Raw genomic sequence first — 14,687 nt, forward strand, 5'->3', positions numbered from 1 at the left:
ACAGAGAATCATTAAAACTGCCCAGAATATCACCGGGCTCCAGCTACCAACCCTGGATGACATCTTCGCATCTCGCTGATTGAAGAAGTTGCAAAACATTCTCAGGGACTCTTCCCATCCTGCTTATAATCTTTTTAGACTGTTGCCTTCTGGCAGAAGATACAGAACAATTAAAACTAGGATCACAAGTCTTCTGAATAGCTTTTATCCCAGAGCTATAATTGCACTCAACAATGAACTAAAGGGCCACCATCAATGAGCTATTGGACAGCAGTACTTGGTCTCTTGTGTGGATGCTTGGGTGGTTTAGGGGCGGGAAAGTTTTTTGATGGGTGGGTGGAGGTGTGTGTTTGGAGATTGTGTGTGTTGGGCCTGGTCTCTGGGTGTTATGTGAATTTCGTTGTATGTGTAAACTGTGTATATACGTACAATGACAATAAAGTAAAGTAAAGAGTTGGACACAACTTAGCAACTGATCAAATCTTCTGCTTAAAAATTATATCAGACAAACATAGTAATAACTACCCAACACCAACACCAGGACTCAATGACTAATGGAACTATGGATATGGTGCTTCAAAATATTTATATCAACTATATTTCAAATCCCTTCTAAACTTACAGTCTTTCAAAAGCTTACTCTCACAACCCACCCACCCCAACATACTGTTCAGGGTCACCAATCCAAACTATTTCAAGGGGCTGCTTCGTTTTATCCATTACCTGAGATTCCTTCAATTTCTTGTCATAGTCTGCTTCAAGCTTGACCAGAGGACCAAAGATGTTCTGGTATTGATAAGCATCTTCATATCTAAGGAGGACATGCTGTGGCTCTTCATCAACCCCAGGCTTTTCCAGGTCCTCCAAAGTGGCAGATGGGTTCTCCTGCAATCACAGACAACAGGACGCTAAACCCAACTTCTCCAGCTGGTTTATGGGAATCCTTCTAAGATGAGGGAACTAAATACTAGGAATATCTTATCACATACATTAAATCACAAAACAATGAAATGCAAAGCATGCCCATTTAAATTACTAAATGTAAGGATATTTCAAATAAAAACAGGCCATATCCACTTTTGACCAAAAATCACCCAGAAATCCTAATTATATACTACAGGAAAGAATACTGTTGTGCAGATTGTGCAAATTCTCCTCAATCTGCAGAATTCATCTTTTGCTGATTAGGATGAAGACATGAATCTAGACAAAGCTTCAAACCCCCAACAACTGGTCTTCTTATTTAACCACCTTGCTGGTTTTAGTATTCAAAACTTTAAGAGCATTCTTCACAGTCCAAAATCTTGATTTAAAAAGAAACCAAGGATACTCAGGAAGCTGAATTCTGAACCCAGTATTATCTGTCTACCTGTCCCAAATATATCTGCTTTAGCTCCCATTTTCTCTCCATTCACAGCCTGAATCTCTCAAACACACCTTCCACAGTTCTTCTAGTTTATTAATTTGCTGAGCTGTGATCTGCCGGGCCCTCAGTTGTTCCTGTTCTGAAGGAATTTTGACTAGCCAGGAAAGGAAGCAGCGATCCTGAATCAAAGGCTGCCACTGTGAGCTGTCCCAATTGATGTCCTTTAAGCTGCTCTGGCTGGCACAAGGCTGCCTGCACAATTAGGATATGAGAGACATATATTAGACAAACACAAAAAGTATTACTCAATTAAAAACTACATTAAAATATACACTTAATAGTTTCTTGTGATCATCATTCAAATAATTTATTTCTAAAAAGCAAAAATTCTCTTACCTGCATAACAAAACAACCACAGAGTCAGCTTTGGCCGGGATGAAGCCAAGAAGAAACACATTACGGCAGCCACAATTGTAGCATTCCAAGACAGTCTCGCCCAGAGGACCATCCTTATGAAGAGTCACTTCTTTGCACTTGGCTCTCACAAGATGGTTCACAATGTGACTGACAAAAGACAGAAACATTGCAAAACAATGATTGCACAACAAAAGTTTTCTTTGAAATGTTAGCAGAAAACTCTTTATTTATATTGGAAAAACAAAATAAAGTGCAATTCAGAGTAAAAGAATTGGAAGGGACCTTGGAGGTCTTCTAGGCTACCTCCTGCTTAAACAGGAGACTCTATGCCATTTCAGACAAACGGCTGTCCAGTCTCTTCTTAAAAGCCTTCAGTGATGGAACATTCTTCACAGTCCTCAACTTTTGAAGGCAAGCCATTCCACTGACTAATTGTGATGTTAGGGAATTTCTACTTAGTTCTAGGTTGCTTCTCTCCTTGATTAGTATCCATTGTTTCCCGTCTTGCCTTCTGGTACTTTGGGAAATAGGTTGAAACACACACACCCCTTCTTTGTGGCAGCCTCTCAAATATTGGAAGATTGCTATCATGGAACCCCTAGTCCTTCTTTTCACTAGACTTTCTTCTTTTCACTAGAATTCAAGTAAAGAGGATATTTTATATCCTGTCTTTGTTATTTTTACAAATTAGCTGGGTAACAGGAGGAACAATGTGAAGGTCTTACTGAACTTCCTGAGACAGTCATGATTAGCAAGATATATCAGCCAGCTGATACTCCATGTTCTAGTCCTGCCTTACCCATGAAAGCCAGGTGAGTGACTTTCGGCCAATAGCTCTCGCTCAGACCAACCCACTCCACAGGGTTGCTATTGTGGGGAAATAGGAGGAGGAAGGAGTATAGTGGATGTTCAACACCTTGAGTTATTTATAAAAATAATGAGGAAATATAAACAAATAATATGTGGCAAGTGAAGCCTTCAGAGATATACTTTTCCTCAGGCACTTATGTACTACCACCATTCAAGTTAGATGATTTAACAGAATTTACTTGCAAATGCCTTTGGAAGTAGTGCTTAATGCAATTAGCTCAGCTGTTCATGGAAAACTGGCAGCTAAACCGTGTGACACTAATACAGTATTCATTGCATTGGTTATTGATGTATCTTCAGATCCAATTCAAAGTGCAGTTTTTGATCTTTAGAACCATAACTGCCTGAACCCCAGCTCTCAGGCCAGCTACATCTGTGTCAAGAGTCTTGCTCTTAAAAACCTTCACAAAGGGCCTACTAATGAAGAGTGCTAGTGCCAGCAATTTGATAGTGTTGAAAAAGGGGGATTTTCAGTACAATCCCCATGCTCTAGTATAAATTGGTATGTCCCCCATCTCTGCAAACTTTCAACAGCAGCAAAAACCTATCTGCTTTGTGTTGTTTCTTGACTACTACATGATACATATACTGTAGTCTGTTAAGTTGTTAATTTTAACTTGGTTCACGACACAGGTAGCCTTGATCACAATTGGGTCTGGAATTTCCACTAATAAATGAGGCAATTGTTAAGCGAGTCATGCCCAATTTTACCACCATTTTGCTCTGGTCATTAAATGAATCAGTTATTAAGTCCACTCAACTTCCCCCGTAGATTTGTTTGTCAGAAGCCAGCTGGGAACGTCACAAACGGCAACCTGGCCCAACATGTTGCAACTGTCATAAATATATGCCAGTTGCCAAGTGCTCAAATTTTGATCAAGTGATCATGGGGACAACGCAATAGTTACAAGGGCAATGAGCAGTCATGTCATTTTTTTCAATGCCACTGTAACTTCAAAGAGTTGCCAAATGAATGGTTATAGGTCAAGGACTACCTGTATTTAAGTCAAATACTATTCATTACTGATTCCTACTGCTATTGTTATTTCTCTATATTGTATTTATAATACATTAAGGGATTATATGTTATGAAATACTTTTGTGTACATAATAGAAAACACCCTTATGGGGACTTAGTTCTAACAAGTGTGCCCTACTAAAATGTTGGTAAAGTTAAAGCCACGTTGTAGAAAGCATTTTGAAGCGAGACTGAATTTTTGCAGAAACTGAGAAGTCCCATAATTCAACAATAGAGTACAAATACTTATATTCAACAGGGACCTAGGATCAATTGGCGCAAGTTTTCCTTCAAGATTTTAAATAGTTGCTAACAGCGAAAGTGGATCAATTATTTGAATTAGCACCTGAAAACTTTCTATGTTCATACATTTAACAGAAGTGAATTATGTTCTCTTTGTGAATGTGAATATTTACCTGCCAGAGGTATTCCCACGTCCATTGCAGAACCACTTCTTGCTGGTGTTACAATAGACCACGCAAGCTGGATCATGGATGCCACAATAGCTAAGGAAAACATAGAGGGACCATAGCTGTAAATCAATTCTACTTCAAGGAAAGGAAATCAATGACACTCGCCCATACAAACTGATTAAGGAATTACAAAGACTACTATGTCACTGTTTCTGAAAGCTGGCAGCAGCATTAACAACGCTTTGGACATTATACTATCCACAACATGCCCTCTATGGCAATAAAGCTCCTTGTGATCAATGCCAAACATCACAGCATAGCATCAGTGGTGGGTTGCAGACAGTACATCCCGGTGTGCGCGTATCGGAGCCAGCCCGGAGCACCGGATACCGTTCTGGTACAATGCTTCGTAGGGCCCGCCCGAGCTCCTTACCGGTGTTTAAAGGCTTCTGCGCTTCCGCGCAGGTGCATACAGCACCTGCGTGATGCTCCACAGAGCAGCTGGAGTGTCGCGGAGCATCACACAGGCACTAAGATGCGCGCTGCGCACGTCCATGAGGACGCCATTGGCCCCGGAACCACTGCCGTTGGCCCTGGAGCGGGATTTCAAACCTACCACTGCATAGCATACTTTATTGGCCAAGTGTGATTGGACACACAAGGAATTTGTCTTTGGTGAATAAGCTCTCACTGTACATAAAAATATATCCATCAAGAATCATAAGATAAAACATTTAGTGATAGTCATAGGATACTAAAAAAAACCAAATCATACTAGGAAACTAAATAAAACAATATAAATCATAAAGATACAAGCAACAGGGTTATAGTTGTATGTAGGAGGAGATAGGTAATAGGAAGAATGAGAAGAATAATAGTAATACAGTCAACATAAGCACTGCAGCTTAAAAAGTATGTTCAGATATTCAAAATGCATTGTTAAGAGAATTCCACTTATTCAGCTAAACACTGCAGAGTATGGCATAACCAAACCAATTTAATCTTCCGAGCTTCAGAAAAACAGAATAATAGAGTGGGAAGGGACCTTGAAGGTCTTTTAGTCCAACCTTCTGCTCAAGCAGAAAACTATACCATTTCAGACAAATGGTTGTCCAATCTCTTCCTAAAAATCTCCAGTGTTAGAGCACCCACAACCTAAGGAGGCAGTAAAGCATAAATGCAATATTCTTAGAGAGCCAGAAGCAAGGTGTTAGAAAATGATCTGATGCACTAAGGCATCTTAAAGGTTCTGATATAAAACTACATAAAACATAGAATAAGAGCATTTAGGTTCAAAAAAAGGCAACAGCAATCCCATCTGAATAAAGGACTGGACCTCATACAAGATCATTAATTTTAATATAACTTAACAGGAACCTATTGTAAATCCTTTAATCGACTGATAAAAACCATTTTCTCAATCCCAGCATACATGTGCAGGTTCTATGTGAGGGCATAAGTATATCCCAGAAGCCTAAGGAGAGAGTCACTAGATAGTGGTTCTAGATTATGATGGCAAAACGGGATGGGAAATGAAAAAGTAAATCACTCACTAGCCACAGGGAGAAAGCTTCCCCAATGTGTTAAACTGATGCCCTGTTCTCATAACACCAGGCTCTACTATCTCACCTGCAGGCATGTACAGGCAGGTCCTTGGTGTAATAAGTGTCTTCCTCGTCTTCTTCAAAATTGAGCTCAGCAAGAAGTTGGCTGGTTTTAGGCACATTATCATCCACTGCCCCATTCTGGAGGATGCCATCTGGTCCATTTACCTGGAGTTACAACAAAACAAAACAAAAAGTAATATATGCAACTGTAATTTATTTTTTTTTAAAGCAAATCATACAGGCTTTTTTTTAAAAAAAGGATACATCATACATCAACGCCAATTTACAAGCATGTGTATAGAATCTTGAATTATGTTCAATAAACATTGTGATAACCTTTCAAGAAATGCTATTTTTTAAACAGAAGTGGAAAAAAAGTTTTCTGAACAATAGCAACATTTGGTTCTGATTACTGCCCCTTTGTTGTATTTCCTCTTCTATCAGCAGTTTCAAATCCTACCTTTTCTTAAAGTATCCACAATACACTTTAAGAATTATGCCACTAAAAGAAAAACAGTCTCCTCTTCAGGCATCTATCCACTTCTAAAATCACAGAGATTTCACCAGGTTCTTCCTTAATTCTATTGCTTTGATCTACCCCAGTCACAAGGCTATCTAGAAAGCCACAATTCACAAGTTTCCTAAGCAATGATATAGCAGCACTGAAAATTTTGAAATCCACCCATAGATTTTATGAGACCGAAAAAATTTTGCCTGCTAAACAAGCATGGGAACATCTGCAATTGTTTAAACATTTGTCTGGTATACATTTTTTTGTCTGGTCAGTCAGAGTTAACAGAACTGAAGCAATGGCTAAAGTGCTAACAATATTGACTTATTCTTCCCAATTTCTTTAACCCCCCTCACACCCTAGTGTGTGAAGGTTAGCCCTTGGGAAAGGCCCCGATTTAGGAACCCTAATCTTGCTGGTGCATAATAATGATTTCCTTCAGAAACTCTCAACATAAGTGGATCTACCAATGTTTCATATATTCTTCAATGAGAAATTTGATTTCTGCTTTCATCTCTTATATGGTAAGTCATTCTGATTCAATGTGTGGGTGGTCATGGAAGTCAAATAAATACTAGCTATCACTAATGGCAAAAGGAGGAATCTCATTGTTATTTATATACATACATACATATATAGTTACATCTTCAATAAGAGATTGGTTCAGATCTTTTAAAGGATTATAGTCTTAGAGAATACTATATTTCAAGAGGCTAATAAAGGAATAATTATCAAAACAAATAACCACTAGAATTATAGGAGGGGGAGAGAACGTAAGGCCAACAAGTGCCATCCTTAATGCCAAAAGCTCTCCATATTTATGTATCATTTAAAAAATTAAACAAGTGTTAGTATCAGCTTTGTGGTAAAATATCCCTAGGTACTACATAGGCTATATAAGTATTATTAATTATAAAAAGTGATGGTTATCAATCTTGTTTGGAAATACCAATTAGATGAAGTCACACAAAGGTGTGTAGGATCAAATCTACATATATTCATTAATGGTCTTGCAAACCATTTAAATATGTTCTTCAAAAAAAAAAAAAAAGGAGCCAGAAAAACTTCAGCACTGCACAGTACCATTTTAAGAATCAAGGGCGCAGCAGCAGTACCAAATTACATGAATTTAAATATCATTTTACTTTATTACATATGCAACTCCAGTCCCCCCATTAAACTTTCTAATACCTTCCCCAAGAAACATGATGATTTTTAAAAACCAGCATGGACTACTGTTGGTCCATAACATTATGCACCATAACATTATTGTGCAATAATGTTTTTTACAATGCTTTTCCAGTTCAGGAAAATATTGTTAAGAAAATTAATAATAATAAATGGCTGTCAAAACAAATATATTATGTAGATCTGGCAGTTTCAAAGTTTAATCAATGTTTTTTAGACTACTTCAACGAAGTTAGGAGAAAAACATGTCATTATGAATAAAACTACAACAGAGTTAGAGAATAGTAATTCCTAAAAGTTCATCCTGCAACTTAACATATATTTACTTAGGGGGGAAAAATGAACTAACTTCTAAATAAATATGTTCCTCAAACACCTACAGCATATGAAGTTTCCAAAAGAAGCAAGACAAAACAGTTTATAGAGTAACCTATTATTGCTCCTTCGGCAGGCAAATCTAAGAAGGGACAGCACCACAAAACTCAGGTACAAGATATAATTACACATAATCAGATATATGAAGACAATGGATGATCCAGAAGAGATTCAGAATGGCAATGGTTCTCAGTTTCTAGCAACTGCAATAGCTACAAGTCTGCAGGCACAAAACAAAATTAAAATATTGTAGAAAACAAATGATACTTTACTAGTTTACTAGGTAATTCTTAAGTTCAAAATTATGTCTAAAGCCCATCCAATCTTTAGTCATAAGACACAGTAATCTGACAAATCCATTTTGAGGAATACAAATGTATGCATATGTAACTATAATTTCCATATGTAATTTACATAAGCAAACTATAATTACATGCGAAAGCAAAAAATTGCTCAAACATGGGGCTCACTCTTTCCCTTCCATACAAATAAGAAAAATAAACTAAAATCTAATGTGTTGCTGTATATTTGATGAACACTTTTTGGTGATGATAGACTGCAGTTAACATTTTTGGATAGTATATTAAGAAACATGGTGGACAGGGTATTCTGGAATTTTTCTTTCATTTTTTGGATTACCAATATAATTAAGCCTATTTTAAGATTCATATTACAGATCTTTGTCTAAATTTCTTGTCAAAATAGTAGAGTAACCCATGTTGGATTGGGCTCTTCAGACCACAAAAAAGGATTTAGTATCACAGATTGCCTATTTCCTTCATGATGAACAGTAGGCTATAAAAACTGCCTGCTTCCCCCCATCTGTTTGAGAAAGCCATAATTATCTTTAAAACAGATTTTCTAATCTTATGTAAAGCTAAATAAAGACTCTTCTAACTTGAAAACCAATTTATTTTTTCCCTGTTATGTTAGGTAAGGAGAGTGAAGAGCAATATTAGAGTTCTGAGGACATCTTGTTCATATACATAATATTGCAGTTTTGTATTATATGCAATTCAGGGTAATATTTTCAGTTTAAAATAAGAACATTTTGTAAAAATATTGCCCCCATGATTTTTAAAGGATTATATCTCTCAGATGCCTTAGCCTACACAGCTAATTGATCAAAACCATCCCTTAAAGCCTCAGCATCTGAAGTGACCTACACCAACCTACCCATAACCATAAATATTATAACCTATTAGTGTAAGAAAGCCACTGAAGTAGTTATTTACTTGATTTTCCAGTAGTGAAAAATTATGGAGAAGATCAAAAGACATGTTGACATAACATGTTGAATAGAAAGCTGTGCGCCTAAGTATTTTACTTGCAGGGTTTTCCATTCACATTTTTATGAGCCAGCAAATATAACAATATGTTTAATTCTTTCCATGTTAAGGCAGAGTACATGCAGAACTACTATCTGTTACTTATACAGATGTAGTACAGAAAATAGCAGAAGTTTTAAATTTCTGAATCTTGCAAACAGCTGTTGCTAGGTAAATCAAACACCAGTATGTTTATTACCCTAACGTAACCAGATTCTAATTTTTTAAAATTATTTCAAGATTATTCAGAACCAATTCCTAACTTAGTCTGGAGTACTCATGTTGGAAAATACTGGGAAAGATAGACCGAAGACTTTCAAAATCAGAAATAATCCAATTCTCATTCTTTACAGAAATATTTTTTCCCCAAAAGGATTTTTGAGAAAATCACTTTCCCAGAATGAATGACTGAAAAATTACTTAAATGTGAATATATTTCCTATTCCAAATGTTCTGACAGCCCAGGCATGGGAATCTCCTTATTTCCATATTCAGCTATTCTGTAAGTAGATGGAGATTTTAAGACTGTGATGGGAAACTTGCTCAGATCAACACCAGAAGCCATAAATATTGTGACTATATGTACCTTCAGCCAATTCACAGAGCTAACACTTTTGTTTTGGTAGGAGGCAACACAGAAACTAAGCAGCGATAGGTTTGGTTAGCATCTCTCAGTCCTCTAGGGCAAGCCTCGGAAGTAAAACAAACATCCTGGAAGAAAGCAATGACAAGCCACTTCTGTATGGCTGCCCAAAAAACTATTTAATGAAGACAAAGGTGATTTTCCTTTTAACAGGAAACAGTACAACACCATGTCTTGTGTTACTAACACTTTAAAAATATACCTTTCATCATTAGCCAACCTGAAGACCCTTTTTATTAATATAGCAATAGACTTTCCACAAACAGCATACAACTGCTTTAAGTTTATGATGGGTTTCAATAGTGAAATTGAGTTTAGAGAAAGAAAATAACCAAGAGTAAGGAAAAAGAATATGCTACATATCTTCTTGACCCTGACGTCCCCTACACATTTCAAAAAAAAAACAAAAAAACACACCCTCTTCTGGGGAATTAAGCAAGCATACTATGTTTTGAATGCCATTCCTATTTTATTCCTATATGGGAATTAAATCTGGGGAAGAAAATGAGGCAATGTTCTTCATTACAGCAGTGAAACTACAGAACAGAAAATTTTAGAAAGGCACCACAAACCTATGGCATATCCAGAAAACTCACATCTGTATGGAATTCTATACTTACAGACATATTTGCAAAACTTCAAATGACTTGTCCAGAACAAGATGATTAAACCACCTAAAGGAATTACATTAGAGAAAACCTGACCTAAGATGCAAAACTGAGTACTACACTCTACTGTTAAACAGAACAAAGGACAAAAATGCAGATTAAAATCATCTCTTTAACAAGGTGGCATTTCCTTGGGAAAGGTGTTAATTATACATGTACACACCTTGCCCCCAGTTGAGGCCTCACCCAATTACTCAGAAGTTAAAGTACTATCTTATGCTGTTCTAGCCACAATTAATACCTATGATAGAACACCTTATCCTTAATTGGGAGATAAATCTTCCCTTAATCTATAAAGAACTTCTGTGGGTACATATTCTACTGCCACTTGTCTAAAATTATATTTTTCTCCTTTTTAAAAAAATTGGTCAACCCAAGGCGGCAGGCACACTTTATACTACTATTTTCCTTACCATGATAAAATATTTTTATCACAATACATATACATTTTTCCATTTTCCAAGTATATACACAATCCCCAGTTGTGTTTTTACTGCTTTAAGCACTAAACATTTAGAGTTTAAATCCAGATCCTACATTCTGTCCCAAAGATGATTTAACAAGTTATCTTTACAAGAATTCTTAAAAAGGCCATGCAAGAAAATCACAGAAACTGAGAATTTTCCAATCACTTTCTTGGAAACCACTATGCAAATTCAATGCCTCCCTGACTTCAATGCAGTCTTCTGTCAAACAGGTGCACATAATGCTACTTTAAAGTGTACAAAGAAGGTACAGGTTAATAACAGCTTGAAGACAAATGATTTACACACCAGCCTGAAATCAAACTTAGTTGCCACTAAGACTCATTGAAAAGCCATTATAATTCTAGCATCTAACTATTCCAGCCAATTTTCTCACTACTAAGCTTTGCCTCTTAATCAGGGGAATGAGTTTTTTTTTTAATTTAGCAACTTCCACAGCCTGAAACAGTTTGAAAGTCACTGGCGCAGCAAACAGGTTCAATGTATCATTGGGCCCTTTTCTTTGGATAAAAGTCATAGTTACCCAACTGAAACACGTAGATAGATGTAACTGGCAAACACACATAAATGTACACATATCTGAAAGCAATTCATTACTTTCATACTTAATCATATCATGCATGGGCATTATAATTCTGTAATGCACGTTGCCCGCATCTGTCCCCTTCCTAGAAAAGGCTACTTTGAGCAACAAAATATAAAAAAATAAAATAAAAGAGGTTTTATCGGGACGAGGAGTCTGCTTCATGATCTTGGGAAGTCTAGAACAGAAATATTAGTCTGACATGGCAGAGTTCCCTGCTTGAGCAGAGGGTTGGACTAGAAGACCTCCAAAGCCCCTTTCAAGCTCTGTTATTCTGTAAATGTACATACGAGGAATATCTCTCTGGCGTATTCTTTTCAATAAGCACTAAGGCTAAAGTTACAGGCTTTCCTATTAAGCGCTGGGGCGATTTTTAAACAAGTCTAGAATCCAAGCTTCTAGAAGCAACTCAACCTCTTTGCCTCTCCCACTCGGGACCTGCAAGCCGTCCTTTTATCCCGCGCCAAGTGCCACACATACAAGACGTGGAGTTTAAAAGTTAGCCTCCCACTCGTCCCTTCCCCCCCCCATCTCTTCCCCGCCTGGCGGTTCTAACTCTTCCTCACCCTTCGCGGGCCTCACCTGGGCATCCAGCTGTCCCGGAGCGACGACGGAAGGCGCCCCCCCTGCGCCCACTCCGACGCCACCCCCCGGGAGTCCCGGGGTCCCTGGCGCGACGACGCCTCCTCCGCTCCCGGAGCCTCCTCCGGGCGGCGTTTGAGTCTGGCTGGGCAAGGTGAAGTCGGTGAACTCGAACTCGGAGCCTTGCGTGTCAGCGCCCAGCAGCTCGGCCTCCTCGGTGTCGAGGAAAGTCAACGTCTGCGAACTGGGCCCGTAGGCTTCCACACTCATGATGGCGGAGGCGGCCGTTCCAGGTCTTCCTCGGCCCTTCTTTTCTCTTTTCCCCTCACGGAGGAGGAGGTGGAGGAGACGGCGGCGACCGCGTTGGCAACGGCGAGCTTGGCGGGTTTCCTTCTTTTTCTTGAGGCCCCGTCAGAACGAGCGCGAGGCTTATTACCTTAGCCGCGTTCTGCGCCTGCGCAGAACTTTAGGCCTCAACCGTCGACCCGAGCCAGACGCTCTAACAACGGATGAGCCAATGAGCAGGCGGCTGACCGTACGCCCGAGAGCCGCGAGCTGAGATGAGAGAAGGGAAAAAGATTAGCCCCCCCACTTCCTTAGTGCGCACGCGTCTTGGGCTCCGCGCGCCTGCGCCAACTCAAACTGTCTGAGAAGGCTAGTGAGTACAGTAGGAAAAGGAGGTTTTGAGAGGTGGCAGCCGCGCAGGTAGAAGCAGCGGAACGAGGGGAGAAGGGGGCGACACGCTCTTTTATAGCTCCGCCCCGGCGCGTTGACGCACACGTCGACTCGCCAATCAAACTCTCACTGGGGGGAAAGGAGTTGTCTCCGATGGCCAATCAGAACAGAATTCGAAAGTCAAGAAAAGCGGGGTGAAGGTAGAAGATCGATCCACGCGGAAAAGGGAGAAAGGCGGGAGAATAAGCACCGACTAGCCAATTAGGACGCGCGAATCCAAGAAGCGCGCGTATGAGACAATATGGACACGTCCTCCCAACACGCCAATCAGCTTTGCCCCGCCTATTTTGTCCCCGCTTCCTCAAGATTAAAAAAACCCCACCTATAACATGAAATGTTTTTAACTTTTATTAAATAAACATCATGACAAAGCCAGAAAGGTCGCACTATGTCCAATGTTTTAATGTAACATGAACTGTTTTTTGACCGCAAAAGGCCACGGTGCCAAACGGTTTGGAATCTCGTCAGACTGGATTTGCTTCGAATAAACTTCACTACTTGTGGCTTTTTAGCCACGTTAAACTCTGGCCGAGAAGCGGGGGGGGGGCTAAAAAAACCTCCACGAACTTCTAACGTAAAGACGTACAGCGCGCGTGGGTTAGTACACGCCTCAGCGAAATAGAAAGCCCCACAATGCGCATGCGCTAGATCACGGGGCGGCGCGAAGCTGAACTTTCATCAGTTAGAAAAAGCTTCCTGGAAGCCACGCCCCTTCTCTGACGAGCCAAGTGAAGTTGGGGGAACACGACACAAGCGGAAATATGATTGGCTAATTAACGCTATGGCTGTGTTTCCCAATTTTGGCCACCTGAAGATAGGTGGACTTCAACTCCCAGAATTCCATAGCCAGCATGTTCAAAGTTGCTAAGGTTGAGAAACGCTTAGCAACGTTTAATGTAATTTAAGGGTTGCTCCCGTTGCTCTGTTGTGGAAGGAAAAAGTTAATAAGGCAGTTTTTGACTTATGACCACAATTTGCACCGGAATTTCAGTTGCTAAGTGATGTGATCCCTAATCGCATCATCGCAGAACCAGATCCAATTTTATTATTATTTTTACCGCAGGCATTAAGCAAATTATATAGGCATTAAGCAAATCTGGCTCCCCCTATTGACTTTGCTTGTTGGGAGCTGGCTGGGAAGGCCGCAAATCACTTGATCACAGAACACTGCAGCCATTAACCTGCAGGCACATTGCCAAGCGCCCAAATTTATCCCTTGACTGTGCGCGGGTAGAGTAATGGTCATAACTTCGAGGACAGGTCATTTTTTTTAGTACTGTTGTAACTCTGAACTCTTAAACAAGACCTAACTGTAACTGATTCTAAGAAAATAAGACAAAGATAGGAATATATCGATATTCGGTTGGATGGATGGATGGATGGATGGATGGATGGATATTAACTCCCAAACTGGGTACTATCCTTGAAGGGGAAAGTGCAACCCTATTCTAGATCCATGTCGGTATATCTCCAGATGCATTGGGATCCTTAGAGCTCTCTGAGCTGGTGGTTTTCTTGCAGATGTCTCTTTACCAAACAAGGTAACATAATCAGTGTAATTGGTAGGACGGAGTCAAAGATAGTTCCTCTCCATCAAAACCTGTCCAGCCTCAGGGCACTGAGATAGGATACTTGTTTGTTGGCTAGGGAATTCTGGGAGTTGAAGTCCACACATCATAAAGTTGCCCCACTTGAAAAACAATGCTCTATGTAAATGTGTAGCATAAGTAATATCATAAGTTTTGTTTTTCATGCAGCAGGAATGGCTGTGGGTGGTGCATTTTTTTTCACTCACCCAAGCCAAATTTTTGTCTTGGACATTGTGCTAAAGACTCAATTTTTGTGCAGGATATTCCCCCCCAGGCCTTTTGTATCCAGCAAGGGAAGGTTGCTGTCTA

The 14,687-nt window shown here is 39.5% G+C and overlaps 1 protein-coding gene across 5 annotated transcripts in view; it reads right to left on the reverse strand.

Moving 5' to 3' along the window:
- Nucleotides 1–12,728, reverse strand: part of UPF1 (UPF1 RNA helicase and ATPase) — a 36,331-nt gene extending 23,603 nt beyond the window's left edge. For 2 of the 5 annotated variants that reach the window (XM_014060106.2, XM_014060114.2), the window contains exons 1-6: nt 12,055–12,726; nt 5,714–5,856; nt 4,088–4,177; nt 1,763–1,930; nt 1,438–1,618; nt 724–885 (exon numbers count right to left, since the gene is read on the reverse strand). In XM_014060106.2, coding sequence (XP_013915581.2) covers nt 724–885; nt 1,438–1,618; nt 1,763–1,930; nt 4,088–4,177; nt 5,714–5,856; nt 12,055–12,324 — 1,014 coding nt within the window. In that variant the 5' untranslated portion in view covers nt 12,325–12,726. Of the gene's footprint in view, nt 1–723; nt 886–1,437; nt 1,619–1,762; nt 1,931–4,087; nt 4,178–5,713; nt 5,857–12,054 lie in introns of all 5 variants that reach the window. The other 3 variants (XM_014060099.2, XM_087703254.1, XM_014060123.2) reach the window with 3 other exon arrangements.
- Nucleotides 12,729–14,687: the final 1,959 nt, after the last annotated feature.

The sequence above is a fragment of the Thamnophis sirtalis genome, unplaced genomic scaffold (genome assembly GCF_051295495.1).
Source record: "Thamnophis sirtalis isolate CommonGarterSnake01/CBP01778 unplaced genomic scaffold, rThaSir2_p1.2 scaffold_1, whole genome shotgun sequence".
In the NCBI taxonomy this organism is placed as follows: Eukaryota; Metazoa; Chordata; class Lepidosauria; order Squamata; family Natricidae; genus Thamnophis; species Thamnophis sirtalis.